The sequence below is a fragment of the Urtica dioica genome, chromosome 8 (assembly GCF_054948205.1).
Source record: "Urtica dioica subsp. dioica isolate 48M chromosome 8, U.dioica_male_clone48M_v1_H2, whole genome shotgun sequence".
NCBI classification, from domain to species: Eukaryota; Viridiplantae; Streptophyta; class Magnoliopsida; order Rosales; family Urticaceae; genus Urtica; species Urtica dioica.
In genome coordinates, this window is record NC_142763.1 from 2,513,996 (window position 1) to 2,533,929 (window position 19,934).

Consider the following 19,934-nt stretch of genomic DNA (forward strand, 5'->3'; position numbering starts at 1 on the left):
TTTTTTTTTTTTTTTTTTTTGTAATCAACACCAAACATGATCGATCACCTGCATACCTTTTATAGACATGGATCATAACAATAATAAAGTATTACAACAATAATCTCAACAGAGAGCTGTATATACGGCGAACTGATTTTTTTGATACAACATGGATATATACCAAATCTTTTTATAATAGACGAATATAATTATAAAAATTACGAGATGAATACAATTTGAGAGTGTTGGTAGCAGATGATGAAATGATACTTGAATCTTTGATTTTTTTTTTCCTATGTTCATTTTATACTACTTTATCTCTTGGATCGTGGGTCGATCATACTCACATTCACAGGGTTAGGTTGATAAATATCCCTCGTCGTGTGTGTGTTATTCTTATAAGCACTGCTGGCCTTGGGCTAAGACGGGGTAGGCCCAGGCCCATATGGGCCCCAAAAATTTACATTTTTAGTTTATTTTTAAGAAAATTTATATTTTTTACTTTAAAAAGTTACACTTTTGGCCTATTTTTTAAAAATTTTACATTTTTTATCCTAAAAATTTAAATTTTTATTAGTATTATAGAGCTCCAAAATATTGAATCGCCTAGAGCCCCGGTAAGTTTGGGCCGACCCTGCTTATAAGTACTGACTGGTCTTCATGATCATTGACGGTTATCCAATATTTGCGAGGTTTTGGTAAACATTTAATTTTAACGCGTGTTTATGTAATCGGTAGCTTCTCCAAATGTCTTGATTGCGCTCATAAACTATTGTATCTTACCTCATGATCTTGGTTGTTTCTCAAGTAATTTGTTATAGTCCTCGAGTTTTGTTTTTTTTTTTTTTTTTGGGACATATTAGTATTGGCAGTACTGAGTATTGGTCTAGTTCGGATATATTTTCTTTTGTATAACACTTGGGAACAATTCTTTTTCTTGCAATGAATCATTCCATTAGTTTTCTACTATTCTCTCATATATATAATATATATAAGTAGATAGTCTCCTATATTGGATAGTTAAATACATCTCATGTAACTTCAATAAATATAGAAACCATAAATAAATACGAATTCATGCGAAAATGGAAACCCACAATTTTTTTCAAGATGCATTGTAAATAATAAATAGACTCCTTTCTAAGTTGGAGGTAGGTAGTTGTGGGTATGGCCATGGGTGAGTGCAGATATTTATGTGTTGTATTCATAAATTTAGCGACTAATTATTGACTAAAAATGTTCGGTAGCTAGACACTCGACCTTTAAACTTTCAGCTATAATTGCCATAAAAATGACCATAACCTATAACATGTGAGGCTATAAATCAATATAATTAGTCTAAGTTAAATGCTACTACGTACAAGTTATTAAAAAATAATGGATAAACATTAAATAGTTAATAAAAGGCTCTTCAAACGTACGCGGAACAAGAGAGCCAGCTCTAAAAAATTATGAATACCATAATGCGTATATTAATACTAGTAGCTTAGATATGATTACATAATTTACATTATTCATTGTCTGTTGAAACTTAACGTGTGTAAATTATATCCAGGAACGTAAACCAAAAACTTTATTTAAGGGAGGTTAAAAATGTTTTATAAGAGAGATTATTTTTTATTTTCTTCAAATTTTATTTTTAAATGTATAAAAGAAAAAGTACATGAAGAGGCTTAAAGTCCTTAACAAATATGTACATGTGTGTGTGTGTGTGAGATATATAATTACACACACACACTTAAAAACAGATTTTCATATGAGATGAAAGAAAATTAGAATACATGAATAATATATATATATAAATTATTGGATATTACCCGAGCTACTATATTTTAAACATTTTTTTTCCTTCTAATAATACCTCATTCCTAATTCTTATTACGAAAATATTTTATTTTATTATGAGAGTACGAGAAATAATAAATTGATCTCTTAACTTTGATATTTTTAACTGAAGTTCTTTGACTTCTATACAAAGTTTCAAATACAACATTTTTTATTTATTGATAACCAACGTACCGCTTAGGATATGCCGTGGTTTTGAAGCATACCGCAACTATATTTTTTTATATAGATATATATTACATTTAAATATAAAAATTATAAATATTATATATGTACATATATATTACATACCAATGTATATGCACGATATTTTACAAGATATATTCATCTCACTCCCACGCGGGTGCGAGAAACTGGATCCCGATCTGGATACTCTATCATGTGTTGGATTTCAAACTTTGAATTTGCATACTCAAATTCTATCTTTTTTTAGGATTGAAGGCATGCTTATAACTCCGTATTTAGTTATTCTTATTTATAGTTTTTATTTTTTGTTTTATATTATTTGACTTTTTTGTAAACGGTTAGAAGATGATTTATATTTTCTTAATTGTTTACGATTTCATTAAAAAAAGGAAAATGATCTAAAACCTAAAATATTGCATTATTTGAAATTAGAAAATTCAAGAAATTACCATCTATATTTGTAGAATTTTCCTAATTAGTATATATAATAATATAAATGAGAAGTAAAATGTATCACTATTACATCCAACTATAAGTTAGTTAGTAATATGAGCTATATTATTATTATTATTATCTCACATTGTCACGTGAGAACATCCACATTCCATTGCATGCAAAAGTTGTGATTCTCTGTTCTCCTTCTCTCTATCCCTTCGATTGTCGGCTCACTTTATCCTTCTCAAAGTCTCGCAATATATCCAATCGTCATCTTCGACAATTTCGAGAAAAAAGATATTAAATTGAATAATAAAATTTGAAATATAAAGAGAAATTGTACTTTCCAACAAAGCAAGAGAAAATTGAAGTCCGTCTCCGTCTTACATTCCACATATATACGATATAACTTTTTATTTTTATTTTTATTTTTATTTTATATCATTATATAAATAGTTTTTTTTAATCAATTATAAAATAAATATAAAAAAGTCAAATTTATGACCTCAAATGATGTCATAAATTTCCTCGAGACCCGGCTAAGAGCAATCAATATTATTCACTATCTAAAATGACGATTAAATAATCTTACAAAATGACATAATCAAACAGATTATTATGTTTTTTTTGTGGCCGATAATCTAGACTTTGAGGACCTCGATAACCTTGATCAAAGCAAATATTACGACCAAGTCAAGCTCGATGTACATGACCAAACCAATCATGTCATATGCTTACACTCACCTTCATCTCAATGTCCGACATTTGCTCTCAGATCTCAAAGATCTCACAATTAGATAGTATGAGTCGGCCAAATGTATAATGTCCAAATAGAGGATATATGGATTGATCGAATCATTTTTATGTTGTCGGGATCATGAGATTATGACCGCTTTGTTAGAAAATAGACATTTGAAACTTATTAATAGTAAAATAGTCAAAGTATCATTTTTTCAGTAAATTAGTCAAATTTATGTTTTTAATTTTTTTTTAATTGTTAAGATTAAAATTTTTGACGATTATTATAAGCAATTTATCACTGTCAAATTTTTTTTTGAAATCAAATGATTGCACATTTCGACTATTTCACTAAATTAAGACAAACCTTGACTATTTTGCAAATTCATAACTTTCAATTAGTTATTTAGCTACTTCACCCATTTGAAAATCATAATACTTATTATTTTAAATCTTAGCTCTAGTCAAACTCTTTAAAATAGTAGCTTATTTGTTGGACTCGTTGTATGATACATTTTTTATTAGTAGGTTGTGTTGTTAATATGAAATTGAGGCCTCATACGTGTGGGCAGTTTGTCATTGTCTATTGTCTTTGTGTCTTGTGATGCCAAGGTTCATGGAACATGTATCAATGTCGTTTAACACACATTATGTTCTGTGTATGTGACTTTGGTTAAAAAATGATAAGTGGTCGTCTCTTGTGTAACACCACCACCGCAATCACAAAATTACTCAAAACTCAAGGAGAGATGATTTACATGCGAGGACATAGAGCCATCTGACACACCTAATCTCCATCGAGCGATCATTGAAGATAAATTATTCTTAAACAAGTTTTTGGAAACAAAGTTAATTTGAAGATCAAATCCACGTATTGGCAGTGAAGATTAAATTTAAGTTTATGGAGGAACGATCTCATATGCTTTTTGTGGTAAATCACTCGCAGTCGCAAGGACTCTTTAACACTCGTGAAAAATCTAGGATAATTTATTAGTATGTTATTGACGATGTATTAGTGTGACCAGAGATGAAATCAAGAATCTAAATTAGGAGGATTAATATGCAAAAATAATGTGAAAGAGGGCTGATTTATAAATTTTTAAGATAAAAAAGTAACAAAAAAGTGCATTTTTATTGGAGTAATCGATGATGAATTAGTAATCCATGATGAGGAAGATGATGATGTGAATTAGTGCATAACTGATGCCGAAATCACATTTTTCAATATTTTATTTTTATTTTTTGTATTTTTTTATTTCATAAAGACCCTTTCGAAAGGGCTAACCCGACCCGTTTTTCTATTTGTCAGCAGTCAAGCTGGCTTCTCGGACGGGAGTCCCACGGAAGGAATGGCTTCCGCACGTGAAGTGAGCCTCGTGGAAGTGCCGTCTGCCGCGTGGCACGGAAATGGCAGTTTTCTTCCGCGTGGCACATGGAAATGGCAGAGGTTGTCGAAAGGTATCGGAAGGCATATTTCCATTGGCGTTTGAGTGAGGATGTGTGTGTAACACTGTAACGTACTAACGTGTATATAATTGGCTATTCATATAAATTGCCTCCCTGTTATTGTTATGTGTGCATTGTATAATTTCTATTTTACTGGTACACACACAGTCTACACACTTTCAAGTTTCAACCTTCTAATTTATATTATTTAATTACCTTAATATATATATATATATATATAATATTTAATTATCCATTATTTAAAAAAAGAAACATGGCCATTCTTAATACCGTTTAAATTTATCTATTCATATAAATTAAGGTAATTAAATAATATAAATTAGATTCATATAAATTATCTATTCATATAAATTATATACTTAATACCATTTAAATTTAATTTTTTTATTTTTTTTAATTCTTTATTGGAAGTTAACGGAAATATGGATTTCCATTAAGTTTAACGGAAATTCCATTTCCAATAAGAAATGGAAGGCATCAAAATGCCTAATGGAAATACCATTTCCAATAAGCAATGGAAGGTAGCTTATTGGAAATGGAATTTCCATTACCTTCCATTGCCCAGGATGAGTCAGCAGCCAGTTAGTTGAGGAAGTTATGACTGAAGGGAGAGGTGGGTCCCACAAAGACTATGCCATTGTTTTTCTCGTAAGCTCTATTCATCATTTCGCTAATGGTAGTTGAGAGAAATATGCAGCGTATTAATGATATAAACACCATTAATGATGACGAAAATGGAAAGGAGAAAAAAAAAAAAAAAAAAAAAAAAAAAAAACGAAGTTGGGTTGTGGGTGTTGTTTAAAACCCCACGAACAAACACTCAATTATTTGACTCAATCTGAAAGAAAGAACAAAAAAATAAAGTGACGAAATTCCCTGCGATTGAACGGTCCTAAATTCAATACATTCGTCATCCCAAGGCTGTGCTCTTTTTTCCGGTGGCTGTTGTCTGGGTTTTAAGGTACCATGATGTAATCATGACCTCATTTTTTTCTCGTTCCATAAGTTGCCCACCAACTATTCGATAAATTGCTATCATTGACTTTGTTTATTCTTCTTCTTCTTCTTCTTCTTCTTCTTATTCTTCTTCTTTTGGCACGGTCGTAATAGAGATGGGAAAGAAGACCGTGATGGTTCCGAGTGAGGATGTGGACTGGTCAGATGTTAAGTACGATGAAGAAGATGTTGATGGTAACCATTTTTTGTTTTGACTTTTGACTTTTTTTTTTTTTTCAATTCTGTCAATTTTTTTGGGGTTCATGTATGATGAAGATAAGCGTAATGGTTTTGAAATTTTTCAGCTCCTCATTTGTCTGGAATTGGATTGAAGCTGTTTGTTGGGTTGCTTGAGACGCCAGGAATCGGGCCATTGACTGTGTCTTTCTTGAAGAAGAAGAACAAGATGATTCAGGCATGTGAATTCACCAAAGTGTCAAGCTGGTTCTTTTGTTTCTTAATGAATTGTAATGATCAGAAATGGCTCTTTTTTTTTTTGCTTCATTGATTGATTCATGATACGGTCGTTGCAGAACACCGTGATACCCGAAGAACCCATGTTCAAACCAGAATATCCTCCTCAAGGTTGTGTTTTGTTACTTGTTTATTATTCAAAATTATTTCATATTTAGTATCATGGACTAGATGGTTTTGGTGCAAGTAATTTAACTTCCAATTATAGTTGGTACGTATATATGTGTTGGATAACAAAAGGAACAAGTTTAAATATTGCTAACTATGTGCTGTGAAGTACCCGTTATTTTAATTGAATATATTTGTTATTTTCTGATGCAACACCATAATATGGCATGAATCTCAGACCCAGAACCAGCTGTGTTAGTCTTTGACGAGGACAGTAAGCCCGCAGATAGAGTTTCATCGGCGTTGAAATGCTTGCCTGAATACAATCCTTCTCCTCGACGGAACGGAGAATCGGATTCGCCGTTCCGATATTGGAAGATTCGTGATTACGCGCATGCTTATCGTTCGCGAATCACGACACCTTCTGTGGTAAGTTTGAAATCTCATCAGTGATAACATTATACTTATCATTTTATCTTTCGCTATTGAGTTTTGACATCATATATATGCATAAAAATGTGTGTGTGTGTATAGGTAGCCGAGCACGTAATCTCGGTCATCGAGGACTTTAGCAGCAAGAAGCCTCCGGCGCCGCTATTGATTTCTTATGATGTGGATGAAATCAGGAAGCAAGCAAAGGTTTCTACGGAAAGATTCGAGGACGGTACTAGACCATACTAATTTTTTTGTTTATTGTTTTGATTTGTTTATTTTTATTTGTTTCAAGTGTATGTTAAAGAATTGAAGCATTGAGCCTGTTCATTTGAGCTTACTGTAGTTTAACTGGATTAAGAGCCTCTAAAAAGCTAATCCTCTCTGTGATAAGTGTTTTTTATTTTTATTTTATTTTTTTATTTTTATTTTTATTTTATATATATATCACAATAGACTATGTTGACAGAGAGAATTTTTTGTTCTGTAGGTAATCCGATATCTATCTTGGACGGAATTTTCGTGGCGATCAAGGATGACATAGACTTGCATCCCTATCCGACCAACGGTAGTAAACCTGAATCACGTTCTGTTTCAAAGCTTTTTTTTTTTCCTTCTCTATGATAACCAAATATTTATTACCCTTTTTTTTCACGTTGCCAGGTGGAACGACATGGATGCACGAGGTTTCTTCTATACAGAAAGACGCAGTTTGTGTCGCAAAGTTACGTTCTTGCGGCGTGATATTTGTAGGGAAGGCAAATATGCATGAGGTGGGCATGGGTACAACTGGAAATAACCCAAATTACGGGTGAGAGTAGCCAGAGAATTAAATAGACAATGTGTTAGATCCGGAACAGTGAATTAACATTTAATTTTGTTTTTATTTGTTTAATAATATTTGAGTATATAAATAAGTTAGTAGGGTGGGTCATCAGGGTTATGAAAATATGCCTTGAGTTAGGTATTTTATTTTCCTTAGTCGTAGATTACTATATAGAGAGATGTGTGAAGCAAGTTTATCATTAGTATTTTGTGTTCGGAGCTACCCCGGATCGTATCACAATAATTTTTTTTTTGTTTTGTTTTCTCTATCTCAAATGAGTTTTAATTAAGTTAAACCAATTATTTTTCTTAATTAATTTCTTTTTGGGTTCAAGAACAACAAGAAATCCTCATGCACCGGATAGATACACCGGCGGATCTTCCTCGGGCCCAGCTGCGATTGTGGCTGCCGGCATATGCTCCGCGGCACTTGGAACAGACGGTGGAGGTTGTTGAGAGAATTAATAAATTTCGTATTAATTAGAGAATGCTTAATATTTATTTTAATGCTAAATTTTATTCTGAAATTACAGGCTCAGTTCGTATACCTTCGTCCCTTTGTGGTGTAGTTGGCTTGAAGTCAACATATGCACGAGTTGATGCAACAGGGTAAGAAGCTCTAAATTGAAGCAATCTTCTTCTTTTTTTATTTTATTTTATTTTAAATTACTGGTTGGTGGGACTAAAGAGATACACGCATTTTTGGGCTTGTAATGAGATTCTAACTTTATTGAACTGAAATTGGAATAATCTAAGTTTGATGATAAATATTGTTATTTTTTTTAGTTGAAAGCGAATTAAAATTGTATGAGAAATTTGGAGAATTTCATAATCAGAATGTAGCTTAACTACACAGGTCATTATGTGGCGGGACTGTGGAAATTATTGGACCAATTGCGTCATCGGTGGAAGATGTCATGCTTGTGTAAGAGAATTATTCTTTATTAACATAAATATTATTTATTTATTTAGGATGTATTTTGAAATTAATCAAAATTATTTGACAGGTACTCTGCAATGTTAGGATCGTCTCTTGCAAATAAGATTAGTATGCATCCGGTAATATTCATAGCCTCTTTTTCCAGTCGTTGATTTTTGGAAACAATAATCCAACCACGTCGATATATTTGTATTTTCTATGCAATGAACTAATTTTTTTTTTTTCTTCATTTTTTGGGTCTAGTCCCCGCCTTGTCTCCCAAATTTGTTGTCATACGAAAATTCGAGTATTTTGGGATCCTTGCGACTAGGGAAGTACACCAGGGTAAGTGCTAAAAGTATTGAGTGTGTCAGAATTGAAATGCTCAATAAATTAAATGGCATCTTGGTAATTATTGTTCTCTTGTTCTTACTACCCCGCAGTGGTTCAACGATGTAGAATCACCTCAGATATCTGATAAATGCGAGGAGGTTCTTAGTCTTTTATCGAAAACTCATGGGTGTCGAGTAAGTCAGCATTATCTTTTCCAAGTATTCTTTATGTTATGTTTTTAAAAGCCTGAAAATTGCAAAAAAAAAAAAAAAAAAAAGAAATTCCCTTGGCATTTTCATTGCCTTGTATGATTTAGGAAAATTGAGGGAGAAAACAAAATATAAGGAAAATTTGAAGGAAATTCGCATCTGCGTAGGACTTTTGTTTTCTCTCTATATATTTTTTTCTTTATCCCACTTAAATTTAAATATTCTTCACCATTTTCATTTTCTTTGAAGGTGGAAGAGATTGCGGTGCCCGAGTTGCATGAGATGCGTGCCGCTCATCTTGTTTCTATCGGCTCTGAGTGTTTATGCTCACTAAGCCCGGATTGTGAAGATGGGTATGGACATTGTTTCAACCTTATTATTTAGCAGAAGAAAGAAAAAGAAAAATAATACATGCTTTTAAATCTATCAGTGATTTCAATCTCTCAATTACAGGAAACTTTCGAGACTTACGTACGACTCTCGGATCAGTATGGCTCTTTTCAGATCATTCACGGCCGCTGACTATGTCGCAGCCCAGTGTATTAGGTTGGTTTTTATTTTATATTTTTTATATTTGTTTTTATCGAGTCGAGTTGATATGCCTATTTACCTAGCATGCAAACTCAAATTATTTCTCATGCCAAAAGTTTACGTTTTGTAACAATTACCGTAGTCATTACGTGAACTCGAATTTGTTGTTTTCTTTGCTTAATGTGGTAATATCTCGGGCACTTTTTCTTATTATTTATTGAAAACACTATGATATTTCATGTGTTTCTCTGGTGTAGGAGAAGGGTTATGTACTATCTCATGGAGATATTCAAAAAGGTTGATGTGATAGTCACCCCGACAACAGGGTAAGCGAATGAATCTTCCCAGAGAGTGTCCCGTACATTAAATATTTTGGTTTTGATTATGTTTGTAACGAAATCGTTTTTATTTTCATGTATACATATGATCCTTTGGGCGCACAACAGGATGACCGCTCCGATTATACCGCCCAGTGCTCTTGATCACGGAGAGACCGATATGCGAGTTACAGGTATTCATGTGTATGGTATTGATTTTTGGTTTTAACAAAATATTACATTATTTGATAACCAGAAAGCTATGGTCTTCCCACCTAATTACCTCTCGCTCTACTTAATTTTCCTTGGTGAAAAGTAGAAAACATGAATGCATATTTGGAGTTATTTAAAGGTTTTTTTTTTTTAGCATAAATGGTCCCTGAGCTATTATAGCTTCTTAATTCCCTTTTTAAAAAATCTTAATTAGTATAACATATATTTTTTAAATTGTTACCTAAGAAAATATTTTTTCCAACTCATTAATTTCTAGAAAAATAAATTATTGTATTATTTAACCATTAAATGTTAAAACAATTCTGGATGGCCAGAGTAAGCTTATGTTTTAAAAAATGAAACTTTTTGAAATTATAAACAAGGTATCCAAGTTTGTAAATATGTATAAAGGTATTGGATAACATTATTATTAATATTATTCTGTAAAATTAATAGTTCTGGGAACCGAAACGATGCATGGATAATAGTTCAGAGACTACATTTGCACTAAAAAGCCGCATTTGATAGCTGATGAGCCGTATTTTTCATGACCAGGTTATCTTATGCGATTCGTTGTCATTGCGAATCTTCTTGGCCTTCCTGCGATATCCGTGCCTGTGAGTAGTGTTTTCCTTGCTCATAAATTCATAATCAGAGAAAAGAGTCTTGTGTTTTATGGTCATTTTTCTTTCTTACTTTATAGGTTGGGTACGATAAACAAGGTCTTCCAATCGGCTTGCAATTATTAGGCCGTCCTTGGGCCGAAGCCACACTCCTGCGCTTGGCTTCTTCAGTTGAGGTATATAATTTACGGCTAAAATTAAATCATTGTTTTACGGCTAAAATTAAATCATTGTTCTCTTGTGGTATGTTTTAGGAACTCTGTCCGATCAAGAACCAGCCGGTACAGTATTTCGACGTCCTGCGCAGCTGAAATAAATCCTCTCATGATTTTTTTGTCACATTTACGAACCGATAATCTTCATTACTCATGTGCTATGAAAGCCGTTTCATATTATAGATATGAAACTTTTTATTTATCAGACAGTTATTCATTTCGTATTTTAAATGTAACACGCATGAAATTCTCTGTTTCGTGGATTTTCTAGTTTCGCTGTGATGTTTTCTTGCTTAGATCAAATCAATAAACAGACCTCTTTTGAGATGGGCTACGTTCTCTCTAGCGCTTGTACTATTTTCACGCGTAAAGTTTGAGCCATAGAAATTGTTTGGGAAATGAACACGTATATGATTTTCTAGTAGTGTTTTTTTCGTCATCGTAAAGCCATGTCTTGCATGAAGATTTTCTAACAATGTTTTCAACCGTTTGTAAATTAGCCATTTATCAAAATTAACTTATAAAAATGCTAGAGTGTAAGATACTATCTAATAAATGAGGTCGTCTCTCTAAATATGGTTAAATTTTAAACATATTTGAAACGTTGGTTGGATTGCAAATCTAACGGTTTCTGGTGTTCTATTCCGTGTAATTTTTCAATAAAAAATGAAATGAAGAACCTGATTGCCACGCAAATCACAATCAAAACAAGTCTCACATTTTTTAAAAAGAAAAATGACATGAAACCAGCAAAACAGAGAGAAAAGGGAATATAAGATATACTTCTCATTCTAACCATAATCTAGTGAAAAAGCAAATTGAAATATCAGAGCCATGTCTGTTGTCACTCTGATGATCAAAATCAAAGACACTTTTCACATTTCATGGTGCGGTATCTTAAAACAAATGCCTTAGGCAAGGAATCGCAACAAATATAGGACGATTTGGCTTTTTTTCCTCTCTTCATTTTCTTCCCCTTTTTTCGAGTTTCGGAAATCACGAATTCGACCTTTCATTCTCAGGTTTATTGTCATCCGCAACTTCGCTGGAGACATCAGGTCCGCTTGGAATCTTTCCCGGATAATCAAACGCCGGAATGTCCGAGCCCACATTACTGAAGATTTAAGCATTTCATAAGAATACAAAATAAATAAAAAAATAATAATGGATAAATTAGTGAGAAAATGACAAGCTACCTTTTGTCCACAATGACCATAGATCGGAGCTCGCAATTTGTGAAGCTGCAAGAATGTTGTTGAAATGTTCTATCCTCAAAAGTTTCATGGGAATTTAAAGAACAGGGTTCTTAAAATATGTATACACACACAAACACTTACGGTTTGCATATTTCTTTCTTGACCAGAGAGTGACAATCGTTTCCAAATCCGTTTAGTGTGTGATATAAAAAGCCCCGATGAGTAACAATCGCAATCTCCTTCTCTTTTCTTGTCCACAGCCTGTAAACATTTTTGAATTCAAATCTTTTGAAATTATATAAATAGAACGCACATAGCTATTTAATTTATGATCAGGCTTATGAAGATTTGTAACAGAATTTTTGGTTGCTATTCAAGAAACTTTTTCAAGTAGACAAAATGATTGCTCGCTTTTCAAACTTATTCTGTTTTATTTTACAGTATTTTTCTTATTCTTTACAGTTTTTTTTTTCATTTAAAAGAAGGGCAAATCGTCAGAAAATTAACAATAAAGAGGTACTCGTAGAAGGTTTTATAATTGTAACTCTCCCTTTTGAGTACAAGGTTCATCAAAAGCTTCTTCTTTTTCTTTTTTTTTTCTTTCTCTTTGAGAGAGCTGATTAATAATGTGTCTTAACGCATTTTAGCTGCTTTAAGAGTACATAAAGGTCTACTTTCAATTTTTCTAGCTCCCTTCAGCACGGGTTTTCTAGTCTAAGAAAAAATATTTTCAAAAGAACTTTCATAATTATCATAGAAGTGAATACCAGTTCATAAACTTCATCCCTCGTTCTGCTAATTCTTCTTTCGTCTCTCTAATATTGGCCTTCCAAAGCACATCCTCGTCGCTTTCAATCTACACAAACACAAGAATCGCTTGACCCCCAAAGACCAGAACATACCATCAATTAAGAAATAATCAATATATATATATATATATATATATATATTTGTATATATATATATATATTTGTATATATATATATATATATTTGTATATATATATACATATATTTGTATATATATACATATATTTGTATATATATATATATATATATATATATATATATATATATATATATATCTTGATTGAGTCGGTACTTAACCAGCGAAAAATCAACGGCTGGAAATAGAAACTGATAGTCGCTGATGCTTCTCCTCTGGTCACAAGGATGAACTCCCTGCACCAACAAGAACAAGACTCACAGAAATGAACGAAAGAATCGATGTTCGAATAGCGTTACGGGTAATATATATATATATATATATATATATATATAATATATATATATATATCCCAGTTATCTTATCTGAAAATGGAAAAATCGATTCTTCTGATACATACCAAGTGTTCACGACAATCCTCAACTGCGAGTATGGTCGGACAGTCGAGGCTAGAAATCGCATTGCGACTCGAATTCCCGGCATTTGCCAGCATCATCGGCAGTATATCCATCCTATCGGTGTAGCCCTCACCTCCGAAAACCCCAACAGCTGTTTGGAGTGTCCTAACAATATCAAAGTCAAAATCGCGGTGAGTATTAGCTTTTGCTATAGTTTCATGAATTGAAGATCACAGCCAGATATTTGTCCACTATTAAATAGGGAAAGAACTGATCACCTAATCAAAGGAGATGTAATGACAAGATCAATCTTCTTGATAAGCCCAGACGAATGAACGTGCTTACGCAAATTGTCCACCTGTCAGTCAACAGCAGCGACAAATAAAATCACCGGATAATGTATCGAAAAGCTGGGGATTTTTTTTTTTTTTTTTTTTTGGCAATAAAGGAGATTCAGGAAAAGAGAAAAGCTTCTCACTTGTTGCCAGCCGAGCGGAGTGAGGTGTGCGTCAAAATAAACGGGATTTAAGTATGCTTTGTAGTTCTTCTCTCCGTCCACATTGTGGATCCCTTGTCCGTGCCTCACCTGGATTGTATTTCGTACTTATTGAAAGATCACACAACACTTGATTCCGAACGAAAATATCAAAAAACCAAACAAAACAGTTCTTGAAATGCCGTCTAAAAGTTCGAGTTGTATACAACAAACCAGGTGAATTGTCTTGGTGCGGTGCAACGGGAACACGCTAGAACTCGAACCACTGTCCATCTCTGCAACTCGACAATTCAAATCAAATTAAGCTCTCCAACAAACGTAAAATCTGTATCTATGGTTGGATCTAAAGTGGAACACTAACATTAAATATAATTAGATTTCGAGAGGACCAAAAGAGAAGCATTTGTAATAAGAAAGTGCCCTAATAACTTCTCTGCTCTGGATATTTAGTATACCCACATTGACTTCTCTCAATCCTTTATTCATTCACTTACTTTTAAGCTATTTAATCACAATCCAACTTTTCACAAATCTTGACTATATCATCGCCAAAAGTTTAGGTGAGTATTAGAAAATCCCAAATAAATTCGAAGGCCTTCGGAGAGGAATTTTGAAAAGTCAACACACCAAAAAAGATTCAACCTCTGAGAATTTAATTTCCGGATTCCGATCCACACAAGCTTCTCTAGAACCTGGTTGTTCTCTATCAGAGCTCAAATGCAGAAATTAAATCCAGCGCATAAAATCAAACCGATCATAATTCACAAGTATATACTCGTGTTTATATAAACAGAAAGTCACGGCAAATTTAGAAGAATCGTAGTAAATGGAAGTAAGAGATTGTACCCGAAGTATAGGGAACTGAGAAGCAAAAAAGAGAGAGACGATTCGGATGAATTGTCCTTGTTGAAAGAGAGCTGAGAGAATTTGAGGACGAAGAAGAAGAACAAAAGCTTGGAAAGGAATTATAGAAATGACTGCTAAAGCCTGGAATTTTATTCATCACTCATGTTCATTTATTTGGATTGGACCAATACTTTTGTATTTTAATGTTATTTTATTACATATTATTATTCCCAATAAAATAGAAAAAAAAATTCCCATTATTTTAATGGATCGTTATTCATCTATCAGCTAGCAACATGCTACGTACGAACTACGAAGTATGAAAATACATGTCCACTTCTTATAAGTTGTCATAATTGAATCTTATGTTTGATGTGATAAATTTTATATGTAAAAAGAAAACAATAATATAAAGTGATCTAGCAAAATAGTAGCTAATTCTTAGATATTTAAATAGATTTTTCAATAAATTTAAGCAAAATATTAATAATACATTTCAAATGTAATTGTTTGCACCTTCTAATTTACAAAAAATTGACTCGCTGATGAAAAATTACACGAAAAAAATATTATGAAAATGACAAATTAATATGCCATTTTCAAATGTTATTTTTCATGATAATCTATACATCGAAAGAAAATCGCATAAAAATATTATAAAATCATATATTAAAAAGATATAGATATATACATATACATATTTTTCAATTTTTAAACTGACATCGCATTTTTTCTTAATGTATATAAATAATTTGCTCATTTGACTTGTATTTTTATACATATATATATATATATATATATATATATATATATATATATTTTTTTTATCAAATGTATATGGTTTGTATTATACTATAAGAAGATGCATATATTAAATTAAATGACTAGAATAAACATTATGCGAGTTTTATTGGTTTGCTTGCGCTACATTATTGTAGCTGGTGGTATCAAGTTCGAATCCCATCAGTCACCGCATTTACAATAAACGAAATAAGGACAACACAATTTAAACGACAACGAAAGACGAACGACAACAAACACTAATTAAACGACATGTCGTTTTAAAGATTTTCGTCGTCTGTCGTTTTTCCCTTGTCGTTTGTCTCGCATTTGTCGTTCTTCTTTTCATGTCGTTTAATTTGTGTTTGTTGTCGTTCATCTTTTTTGTCTGTGTTTTCCATTGTCCGACCCCGAAGTTTGTATTATTCACAAAAACAACCACTCACTTCGAGCATTTTACGCTTCCTTCCAAAGAATTCTCTCTCTCTGCACAACAATGGCGGCTAAAACGCCGTCGCATCTCTTACCGCTGCTCATCCTGATGGCGATTCTCTCTCTATCCTTCCTCTACTTCTCTCCCCTTCCCAGTCGATCCGGACCCGCCGCGGCCGAGCCGTGCGACCTCACGCGCGGCCGGTGGGCGGTGGACCCCACGCGGAGACCGAGCTACGACGACACGTGTCCGTTCCACCGAAGCGCGTGGAACTGCCTTCGGAACGGGAGGGAGAACATGGAGAGGATCAACGCGCGTCGGTGGGTCCCGTACGGGTGCGATCTGGACCGGGTCGACCCGGGCCGATTCCTGGGCGTGATGAGGAACCGGAACATCGGGCTGGTCGGAGACTCGCTGAACGAGAATTTCGTGGTGTCTCTGCTGTGCGTGTTGAGACGCGGAGATTCGGGGGCGAAGAAGTGGAAGAAGAGAGGCGCGTGGAGAGGCGGTTATTTCCCCAAATTCAACGTCACCGTCGCTTATCACCGCGCTGTATTGCTCGCCAAATACCAGTAAGATTTCTTCGTCGTTGCTGATCATTGCTTTTGTCGATGTGATCAATATTGTGGCTTGATGTTGTTTTTGTTTTGGTTGGGTATTTGAAGCTATTGGTAAATTTTGTGTCGTGCTGATAAAAAAAAAATGACTGCTTTCCTTTTTTCGCCTTATGATCGTGTATCTGATATCAATGTATAATTCTTAAGCTTGGCAAGTATTTTAGGGTAGCTTTCTCCGGGCTCGTTCATCTTGAACTTTATAGGCTTTGATATCGATATCGTGAGGCTTCATCTCATCATCAATTGAATTGATTGTGAGAGGAATAACCCGTAATTTTATTGTAAATATTGGCAAACCACTCTATCATTCATCGTTGTGATGTGATAAATTGATTAGAAGCTAATAACTGATTATTTTAAGGTGGCAGAAGAAACAAGCTTCGCAAGTCGACGATGAAGAAGACAACGGAGTGAGAGGGATTTATCGGGTCGACACTGATATCCCGGCAGACGATTGGGCCCATATTGCCGATTTCTATGACGTCCTTGTTTTCAACACCGGCCATTGGTATGTATTTCCCCTAACTTCCTCCGATCGTGCTCATAACTCTATATCTTGCTTTCTAAGTTTTGGTTTGTATCCCGTTTTATACCAGAATCAGCTTTGTATTCACTGTTTTGGTTTTTTTTTTCTTCAATAGGTGGGGTCTGGATAAATTCCCGAAAGAGACACCTCTTGTTTTCTATCATTCGGGGAAGCCAATAGAACCTCCGGTGGATATGCTGGGCGGGCTTAAGCTAGTCCTCGACAACATGGTAACTCACATTCAAAGCCACTTTCCTCGCAAAACCCTCAAATTCTGGAGGTTACAGTCTCCGAGGCATTTCCACGGCGGCGATTGGAACCAAAACGGAAGTTGTGCCTTCGAAGACCCGCTCGAGGAATCTCAGGTACGTCCACATGAACAATCGAAAAAACAATTTTTTTTTTAGCCCCTGTTTGGCAAACTCATTATGTTGAATACAGATAATTAAATAGGATAACCGGACTTGTTGTTCTGAACATAAATATTTGAATTGGTCTTCGAATGTTTTGGGGGAATGTTCTTTGATAGTCATTTATTACGAGAATTAACCTTGGATGACTTTTAATATAGGTTTTAAATAAATTTAAGAAGCGATGGAGTTTTTAAGAAATATATGACAAACTCATTATACTAAAATGTCTGTGTTTTGGAGTTTTAGAGGAATGATCTGTAATAGCCGCTGGTTAGGAGAATTAGCCTTGAATGAATAACTTCTAATATATTTGATAGCATTGGATTTTTCTCATTTAAATTTAACGAAAACTTAAAGAGTATCTGAATGTTGTTTAATGAGTTGTTTAAGATCTGATGTGGCGGGACAGCTTGATATGTGGTTTGACCCGAGAAACAAGGGAGTGAACAGAGAATCGAGGCTTCTGAACGGTGTGATCAAAGAGGCTTTGCAGGGATCGGATATTGGGGTTCTTGACCTGAGCCATCTGAGCGAGTTTAGGGCCGATGCACATCCCTCGATGTGGCTCGGGAAGAAAGACGCGGTCGCGATCTGGGGCCAGGATTGCCTCCACTGGTGCTTACCTGGCGTACCCGACACCTGGGTCGATATCTTGTCCTCCATGATCCTCCGAGCCCGATTTCAGGCAGCGTAAAATAAAGCATATATAGGACCGAGAGTATATGACCTTCGCTTTACTTACACGAGTTACATAACAAGCACGGAGTTTCGGCACAAAACCGGGAGCGGGGAATTCGAGATTGTCACAAAGACAGATAAGAGCTTCACCCGAAAATATGAACTGATTGGTTCTTACACTTTAATTTGTTTCCCCCAAATTAGGGCAATGGGAAGAGAGTAAAAATCTGAGTGACAGGTTATTTGATATATATATATATATATATATATATATATATATATATATATATATATATATATATATATGTTGACGAGCCAGCTTGTAAAAAAAGTACGAGTTTTGTTTTGAAGGCATGTTGCTTTAGTTTACTGATCTTTGACTATGATTATTTTATTAAATTTTAATAAAGAATATTGGTTCCGTTTTTTTAACGAGGTATCAGATAATATTTCTACAATCTGCATGTCTTTTTAAGTATTCCTTTAAATACAGAAAAAACGACATGTCGTTTCTCATAAGCAGGGAACAACAGTCTTTTTTAAAACGGCAGAAATATACAACCTGTCGTTTCTGTATACTCATATTTGAGGATAACGACATGTCGTTTTTCTGTCTTTTCCATGTCGTTATCCTCAAATTGAAAACGACATGTCGGTTTTTCCCCAAATTGGAAACAACATGTCGTTTTTAAAACGGAGAACGACATGTTGTTTAATGCAAACAATGACGTTAATTTTCCTAACATGGTAAACGACATGTCGTTTTTTAAACGGTGAACGACATGTCGTTTTTAACGGTGAACGACATGTCGTTTTTAACGGTGAAACAACTGCTATCAATGACATAATCTTGATATAGCAAGTTCATCCACCCTATTTCATCCAATATAGCAAGTTCTCGATTGTACTATCAATGATCGATCCATTGATAAACCAGAGATAGCTTAGAATGCAAAAAATTGAAAGAAATGTAAAACGAACTAAGACGTCCTATCCTTGGTTCAGATTAAATGATTCTACATAAAAGTCGTGACTAGGTCACAACCCTTTTTAAATGCTCTAATATAGCAAGTCTTTAATTTGATTGTTCGACTCTTCTAGTTACCTTGTTCAACAAGTTTCCTTACTGGAATTCAGACTCTTTGAATCTTTTGTTTGATGATGAATTTACAGGGCTAGGAAATAGAGATGATGTGCTCCCAATTTACATAGGCGACGATACCACCGATGAAGACGCTTTTAAGGTAAACCAAAAATTACTCACTCACTAACTGATTTTTTTCTTTGTTTCAAAAGCGCGGTTAAATTCATTGGCATAATCTCTCAGGTGTTGAGGGAAGGTAAAAAGGGGTATGGAATCCGAGTGACTTCCATTCCAAGAGAGACCAAAGCCTTTTACTCTCTCAGAGATACTTCTGAGGTAATTTTGTGTCCTCATTTTTCACACTCTCTCATCACATCTTCTTTCTTCATTATTTCATGAACTAATTATGAGTGTGTGTGAGTCTATGTCACAGGTTATGGAGTTCCTTGAGACCCTTGCGAGATGGAAGGAGCTAGAAGAAGAAGCTGAGTGAATATAATTTGTTTCTAATTATATATATACTAGATAGTAACACGTGCTACGCACGTGGTTATTATAGTTTTATTTGAAAAGGAATAACTTAAAATTATTCAGTTTTTCTAAACTAACAGACATTAAAGAGAAAATAAGAATTATAAAGCAAGTATCGTATTCACAAACAAATAAATAAAACT

The 19,934-nt window shown here is 34.0% G+C and overlaps 3 protein-coding genes and 1 long non-coding RNA gene across 5 annotated transcripts; 3 read left to right on the forward strand and 1 right to left on the reverse strand.

Moving 5' to 3' along the window:
- The first annotated feature begins 5,287 nt into the window (after window positions 1-5,287).
- FAAH (fatty acid amide hydrolase) lies at window positions 5,288-11,269 on the forward strand. The gene is made up of 21 exons (XM_089621752.1): window positions 5,288-5,614; window positions 5,764-5,844; window positions 5,955-6,064; window positions 6,183-6,234; window positions 6,470-6,660; window positions 6,766-6,895; window positions 7,154-7,231; window positions 7,327-7,474; window positions 7,824-7,936; window positions 8,022-8,097; window positions 8,345-8,413; window positions 8,496-8,547; window positions 8,672-8,752; window positions 8,851-8,934; window positions 9,199-9,302; window positions 9,403-9,495; window positions 9,738-9,806; window positions 9,927-9,991; window positions 10,566-10,627; window positions 10,714-10,809; window positions 10,888-11,269. The coding sequence occupies exons 2-21, from the start codon at window positions 5,766-5,768 to the stop codon at window positions 10,942-10,944; spliced, it is 1,809 nt and encodes a 602-aa protein (XP_089477878.1). The 5' UTR covers window positions 5,288-5,614; window positions 5,764-5,765; the 3' UTR covers window positions 10,945-11,269.
- Window positions 11,270-11,544: 275 nt separating this feature from the next.
- On the reverse strand, window positions 11,545-14,892 carry LOC149387205 (Phosphoglycerate mutase family protein). The gene is made up of 10 exons (XM_089621753.1): window positions 14,730-14,892; window positions 14,097-14,158; window positions 13,866-13,973; window positions 13,666-13,745; window positions 13,390-13,552; window positions 13,151-13,225; window positions 12,812-12,900; window positions 12,186-12,305; window positions 12,045-12,089; window positions 11,545-11,962 (listed from the first exon to the last, which is right to left on the reverse strand). The coding sequence occupies exons 1-10, from the start codon at window positions 14,884-14,886 to the stop codon at window positions 11,845-11,847; spliced, it is 1,017 nt and encodes a 338-aa protein (XP_089477879.1). The 5' UTR covers window positions 14,887-14,892; the 3' UTR covers window positions 11,545-11,844.
- Window positions 14,893-15,939: 1,047 nt separating this feature from the next.
- On the forward strand, window positions 15,940-18,603 carry TBL12 (trichome birefringence-like protein (DUF828)). Of its 2 annotated transcripts, none has more exons than XM_089624610.1 (4): window positions 15,940-16,514; window positions 16,921-17,067; window positions 17,201-17,450; window positions 17,908-18,603. In XM_089624610.1, exons 1-4 carry the CDS (start codon window positions 16,006-16,008, stop codon window positions 18,190-18,192), a joined length of 1,191 nt encoding a protein of 396 aa, XP_089480736.1. In that variant the 5' UTR covers window positions 15,940-16,005; the 3' UTR covers window positions 18,193-18,603. The 2 variants fall into 2 exon arrangements, with proteins under 2 accessions (XP_089480736.1, XP_089480737.1); XM_089624611.1 differs by having other exon boundaries at window positions 17,889-18,032.
- Window positions 18,604-19,348: 745 nt separating this feature from the next.
- LOC149387207 (uncharacterized) lies at window positions 19,349-19,720 on the forward strand. The gene is made up of 3 exons (XR_016300503.1): window positions 19,349-19,420; window positions 19,504-19,596; window positions 19,694-19,720. It is a non-coding gene; the product is annotated as an uncharacterized LOC149387207 (long non-coding RNA).
- Window positions 19,721-19,934: the final 214 nt, after the last annotated feature.